The sequence below is a fragment of the Vicugna pacos genome, chromosome 8 (assembly GCF_048564905.1).
Source record: "Vicugna pacos chromosome 8, VicPac4, whole genome shotgun sequence".
Lineage (NCBI taxonomy): Eukaryota > Metazoa > Chordata > Mammalia > Artiodactyla > Camelidae > Vicugna > Vicugna pacos.
In genome coordinates this window covers 39,569,454-39,576,123 of record NC_132994.1, presented here as the reverse complement: position 1 = coordinate 39,576,123, position 6,670 = coordinate 39,569,454, and the positions used below count along the sequence as shown (strand labels likewise).

General features: G+C 43.6%; 1 protein-coding gene and 1 long non-coding RNA gene across 2 annotated transcripts; one reads left to right on the top strand and one right to left on the bottom strand.

Annotated features, from left to right (window-relative positions):
* Positions 1-5,549, bottom strand: LOC140697703 (uncharacterized). The gene is made up of 2 exons (XR_012074941.1): positions 4,610-5,549; positions 1-238 (listed from the first exon to the last, which is right to left on the bottom strand). It is a non-coding gene; the product is annotated as an uncharacterized lncRNA (long non-coding RNA).
* On the top strand, positions 1,906-5,919 carry TSPYL4 (TSPY like 4). Its single transcript, XM_006220258.4, has one exon. It carries the CDS (start codon positions 1,912-1,914, stop codon positions 3,262-3,264), a length of 1,353 nt encoding a protein of 450 aa, XP_006220320.3. The 5' UTR covers positions 1,906-1,911; the 3' UTR covers positions 3,265-5,919.
* The last annotated feature ends 751 nt before the right edge of the window (positions 5,920-6,670 follow it).

Genomic DNA, 6,670 nt, shown 5'->3' with positions numbered 1-6,670 from the left:
TGAGTCTTTAGATTCCACATATGAGCGATCTCATACGGTATTTTTCTTTCTCTTTCTGGCTTACTTCACTTAGAATGACATTCTCTAGGGTCATCCATGTTGCTGCAAATGGCGTTATGTTGTCGGTTTTTATGGCTGAGTAGTATTCCATTGTATAAATATACCACATCTTCTTTATCCAGTCACCTGTTGATGGACATTTAGGCTGTTTCCATGTTAAGAATTATTCTTATTTCTCCTTTAAATCATAGGGAAAGAAGGCAGAGTAGTGTTAAAGAATAACTCAAAGTCACAAAGTCAATTATAACATGCTGTTTGTTTACAAGAATAAATCAATAGATTGATTTCATGCCACAAAGGCAAAAACAGGATTTATTAAAAGAAAGGAAAGAAGGGAGAGAAAAATTATAGTCTGGAAAGAGTGAATATTGTTCGCATATTTTTTAAAGGGGTAACTGATTAGCTGGCAGCATTCAATCTGGATGGTCTGTCCTTAAGTAGGCTGACTTAGGGGTACAAACATACCTCCGCTGTTTATGAACTCTCTGGAAAATGTTTGTGAGCTAAAGTATGAAGCTGCCTCACAAACTGTTTCTCTGTAATGTTTGTCCTGTCTTTCCCCGGGGCTCTCATTCTTAGTTGAACCAGGTCTGTAGTACTTCCCTCACCAGAAGTCTCAATATAACTGCTGCTTTTCTTGAAACCCCTTCCCCGTAAATTCTTATTTTTCACTGGAATCTCTTCTCTGAGTCCTTATTTGAAAGTGATCATAATCTGTTGTGCTCTGCAGCAGTGTTTCTATTACAGAGAGTTATAATCATTTTTCAAATAGGAATTTAAGACAGTAAACAAAAATATACAAAATTTAAGTTTTCCATCCTTGCATTTTCCTAAGGACTAATACCAGTATTTTCACACTTCAACAAACGAAACAGATAGTAGTGACATCACTATCAAATAAATTGTATAAACTGACCTGAATAAACAATAATTTTTTTCTTATTTAAACACATATTTTAACATTAACTTTTAAAATATTATTTAAAATATCAATACAATTAATAGCTTCGGTGCCTGCAAACAGTTGTTTATTGCTTCTGCTCTGCAGTGAATTATCACAGGAGCAAATTTTGGCAAATATTTGCTGGCTTTATGCCCACAGGCATTATGAAGCAGGAACTCTTTTCAGATTAAGGTTATAACCTGAGAATAAACAATATATAACATGTATACTTTTAGAAATTAAAAAGCCCTGAGAATTACATTTCTTCCGGTAATGCTTAAAAGCTAAACTTGTGCCCTTGCCCATATGTCACCTCTAAGTAAGAACGTAGACATTATTACTTATATTAGTTTAAAAGGAAGAGGAAATATTGTCCAGTTGCTTCGTAGGCGTTTGAGAAAGTATATGAACTTTAAAATCTCTAGGACAAATTGAAATGATCCTGTATTATGTCTTGTTAGGATGAAATTTCTCTTTTAGCTGCTCTTAATTTTTTAAAATCATCACCCTAAACACAGCAACACTTCTCAAAATCTGCTCATCGCAATTCTTTGGTAATAGCAATGAATACGTACGTTAAAGAATCCACTGTACTGCACGAGAACCCCTATAAGCTTACCTGACTAGACAATTAACCATTCTTAGCGCTTCAGTAAATATTTTAAAAGACAATATAGCTTAGGTGCCTTAGAAATTCATTCAGAACCTTAGAAATCCACATTAACACAGTTCTTATATGCTTGGGTTTTGGTCTGCATCCATTTATGTAAGCCAAATCTTTCTGAGGCTGACGAAATTCATAACATTTTGCAACAAAGACAAAGGAATACCACTGACAGCACAATCTTAAGGCGCAACGAGTTCTCGCGCGATGTTAAGACGCTACCGTCTTGACGTCACAGGTTGCCATGGTAGCCTCCCCCAACCAGGGTGGAAAGCAGCGGAGGGGCGAGAGGCGGAGCGCCGCTTCTGCAGAGGACAAGGGACTCTCTTCTCCTGCAGCTCTGACTCCTACCAAAATGAGCGGCCTGGATGAGGGCAACAACCTCCCTGTTGCTGAAACCTGCGGCCTCGCTACTCCCGATCATGCCCCGGGACATCCAGACCTAAAGCAGTGTCAGGGCGAGGAAACCGAAGCGACCCCGGTGATGGCGGACACAGGTGAGGGCAGCTTGGAGACCGCCGCAGAGGGAGGCGCACCCCGGGACCCGGCGGGCTGTGGCCTTGCGCTCCGCATTCGAGTTGCTGGGAGTCGCGGGCGTGTAGCGACCAAAGCGAGCCAGAAGGAAGCGCCGGCTTCCGCGGAGGCCCTGGAAGCAGCCTCTGTCTCCTCAGTGGCAGACGACAATAGCCAGAAAAATGGCTGTCTGCGTAGAGAGCTGCGCAACCCTGCAGAGGGGAAAGCTCCAGAAGCCTGTGGCGCAGGGAGGCTAGGGTCTCAGATGATGCCTGGGGCGAAGGCCAAGGAAATGACAATCAAAAAGTGCACGGTTTCAGCGGCAGCGGAAAAGGAGGGAGTAGCAGAGGAGGTGGTGGAGGAAAAGAACGTGATGCAAAAGGAGAAAAAGGTGGTAGGAGGAGTGAAAGAGGAGACCCGGGCCCGGGCCCCAAAGATCAATAACTGCATGGATTCTCTGGAGGCCATCGATCAGGAGCTGTCAAACGTAAATGCCCAGGCTGACAGGGCCTTCCTTCAGCTGGAGCGCAAGTTTGGCCGTATGCGAAGGCTCCATATGCAGCGCAGAAGTTTCATTATCCAAAATATCCCTGGTTTCTGGGTCACTGCCTTTCGGAACCACCCCCAGCTGTCACCAATGATCAGTGGCCAAGATGAAGAGATGATGAGGTACATGATCAATTTGGAGGTGGAAGAGCTTAAACACCCCAGAGCAGGCTGCAAATTCAAGTTCATCTTTCAGAGCAACCCCTACTTCCGAAATGAGGGGCTTGTCAAGGAATATGAGCGCAGATCGTCTGGCCGGGTGGTGTCTCTTTCCACTCCAATCCGCTGGCACCGCGGCCAAGATCCTCAGTCCCATATCCACAGGAACCGGGAAGGCAACACTATCCCCAGTTTCTTCAACTGGTTCTCAGACCACAGCCTCCTAGAATTCGACAGGATTGCAGAGATTATCAAAGCAGAACTGTGGCCCAATCCTCTCCAATACTACCTGATGGGTGATGGGCCTCGCAGAGGATTTCGAGACCCAGCAAGGCAGCCAGTGGAGAGCCCCAGAACCTTCAGGTTCCAGTCTGGCTAACTTGTGCCCTTGTGAGAAGCTCCTGCACAGTTTTCCCTGCCACCTCCTCTTGGACCTGTGCTTAGCCAACAGCATGCAGTCTTCCTTTCTCTTCACACTGGATTATTTTGTCCTTTGATCCTTCTAAATCGTCAACAATCAACTGCAAGATGGTTGCTTATATGCTTATGCTCTTCTTCCTCTGGGGCTGCCTGCTGTTCTGCATCATGTTACGTGTTCCAAGTGCATGGCCTTCCACTTCTTCTACGCCAAGCACGTGATACTGTAGATTTGTACTGCTTTCTTTTGCATGCACTGGGCACTGTCTGTGACTATGGCCTTCTCCCAGTTTTTAAAGTGGTTATCTACCACAAAGAAGCTTGATACATCTTTTCAAATACTTAGCTAGGCTTCATATATGCTGGCTGTCCTGTTACCCATTTACTCTATGACAAGATCTTTGAGTTTCACTGCTGCGAGATGAAGCTGATCTAGATGATGCCAGCCATCAACCCAAACTGGACATTGGAGGCTCCCAGCAACTGGTTATCAACTGCCTTCCTGGGCCCATGCCATCCACCCTGCTGGTTAGAATAAGCAGCTGGCTGGTGGGTGGCTACTAGGCATGAATGAGGTAACAGATGAGAGGTGTTCTGTGTTGTCATGTTGGTCTTATACTTTTGGTCATTCCTCATTGTGACTAGGTACTGGTGAGTATGAAGGCATGTAATAGGGACCACCCAAACCTGATCCCAGCCTTCTGGATGAGCTTTGCCCAGGAATCACTGCCTGCCTGTTCAGGAACTATCTGTGAACTTAAGCTCGTGGGCAGTGCACAGGAACTGCCCCTCTCACTGCCTTCCAAATGGTTACCTGTTAACTCAGTTGATTGTCAGGTGCCCAGAGCAAAGCTGGTGGGCTGTCCCTTCCAGCAGTTAGAATTTCTGAGCCCCAGCAACAAACCACCCTTAATCTAGGCAACTTTATTAGGCCCCCTCCTAACCCATCCTGGACCCACTCCGAACATGACACAATTGCCAGGCTGAGGGTACCAAGGAAGAGGTATTTCTAATTTGTGGGGTCTGTATGCATTTGTCTCTGTCCCCCCCCTCCCCATCCCTCCCTCCTTTATTCTCCCTCCACCCCTCCTTCCCCTCCGAAGCAGTTATAGCTCAGAAATGGAAAACAAAACTGGCAAAGCAGACTTTAATTTGCTCTCCCCTTTCTTATGTCCAGAAGGAGAAATGTACTGTATATGGGACTCCGGATCTCTTACTGTATTTTTCTACCCTCATGCGTCCACTCCACTGCCTTCAGCAAGGTCGAAACATTTCAAAGGGAGACCTATAGATTAATGCCTACTTACCGGCATTGTTCTTTTGGGCCAGCTTTGACAACCCCATCCTCTTCCTTATCCATTTTCCAAAACCTGTCTGTTTTTTGAGCTTTAGTTTGAGAAGCTGAGAGGAGAGACAGAAGAGCCTCACAGTGATGGCTTCAAGACACACCCAGAGCAGATTGTGATCAAGGCAATCAAATCTTAGTTTCACTCCACTTTTCTAAGCATGAAAATTCTTTTATGGGCCTTGGTCCATTTAGAAATAACCCCAAGGCAGCATTCTGAGGATCACCCCTGTCCTCTGTACTATTCTGTTACTGCCCTGATGTCCCACAGGCCTCCATCCTGCTGCCTGGCTTTCTTGGCTCTCAGTCCTTAGCTGCCTCATTTCTTTCCCTGCTTCTGACCTAACAAATGAGGGAGCAGGCTGCAGTCTGCACTGTGGGAGCTGCCAAGCCTCCCTCCCAGAGGATAAAGGGATGTGTGGAGTTGGCTCCCCTGGGCTTGAGATGTCTGGACACAGAATAGTGCGAAGGGTGATCTAGCTGTGGGAACTGAAAGCCCAGAAAACAAACGAGCTTGCTGTGGAGTGGGCTTGGGAAGGCAGACAGGAAAGACGGACTCTGCAGGGTCAGGGGTGGGAGGGGAGGCCTCTGAGGTTTTTCCCAGGAGAGGTGGGAGAATGAAAGTGGTTAATGTTTATAAAGAGGATGCTTGGAGGAGTTTGGTTTTCCTCCAGTTTTTCCTAACTCCTTGAATTCATCAGTAGATTTTTGTACACACAAATGCAAGTCTGAATGTTTCCTATTCTAGAATGTGGACGACTAATGGTATATGCTCCTTATTTCACTGTGTTTGTGTAAAGTCCTATTAATTCCTTTCTCCATTTTCACTTGCTGGCAAAATTGACATTTACAGGCCTGCTTTTTGCTTGTAATTGAGAATGTGTGAAAAATACCAAGCTTGTTTCCTGTGCAGTATGAAGACTTCTGTGAATATTCACTAATATACCAGCTTGCTCTGGTCTCTTTTCCTACATAGCTCTATTCCTAGAAATATAATTTGAATGTGATCTTTGAAATTTTACAAATTGTTGCTGTCTTGTGAAAGTATTCTCAAACAGAAAAACAGCTCTGTTGTCTTGATATTTCTTGTCCTAGTAAATGTACTTGACATCTTATGTTCCTAACCAGTGTTAAGTAAGTACTTGTAGAATCGCTCTGTCAAACTAAACAAAGATAGTATGGTAGTCTCCTCCCATGTGCTCGAAGGAAAAATAAATGTTACTCTGCTGTATTTCTTATTTTCACCAAAAAATAAAAATAAATAAAGCTCTGTCTGTTTTGTCTAGGCTAATGAATGGTTGGAAAATTATTAAAGTTATCAAGTCATCACAGTAAGCTTTGTCCTGAATCTTAAAAAAAAAAAAAAAGCAGTAGAAGCCACGCTACATACTTATAAACATATTTCCTATATAGTCAGTGTAGTTTTTGGTGGTAACTGAAGCACCATATATTGATTTGTGTCACTTACTTAAAATACTGTTTTCAAGGGAAAACTTCTCCATGGCATTATTGTTTACTTACATGTATGTTAACTATGTCCACACACCACCACTGCACCCCCCCCCCGCCCCACCCCTTGGACTCATTCTTTTCTTAATGAGTTTAAGATAGATTTTTGGGAGAATTAACCAATGGGTGTTCTGTAAGTACTAAAATCCTTTTCCTGCAACAGTGTGGTGCTCTAAAAAGAAAAGAATCACAAAAAAGTTTACAACTGAAATACAATGTCTAGAAACATGATACCAGCATCACAATGTCGATTACCAGTGATGTTTTACTGTTCAGCAGCTATTACATGAAGGTTTGGGAGGTAAACATTCTCTGTAGTGGAGAGAGTGATGGATGCCTCAAGATCTGCATAAATGACTGACTGAGTATTTTTAGCCATCTAAGCAAAAACTTGACATAAATGGCCCCGAATTACTGCTTTGAGTTAGATTGTTAAACAGTTAAAACAAATTTGCTGATTCTTGGTGCAATTCTTATTTGCCAGCTGTATTTGCTGAAGTATATTTTTTCTAGG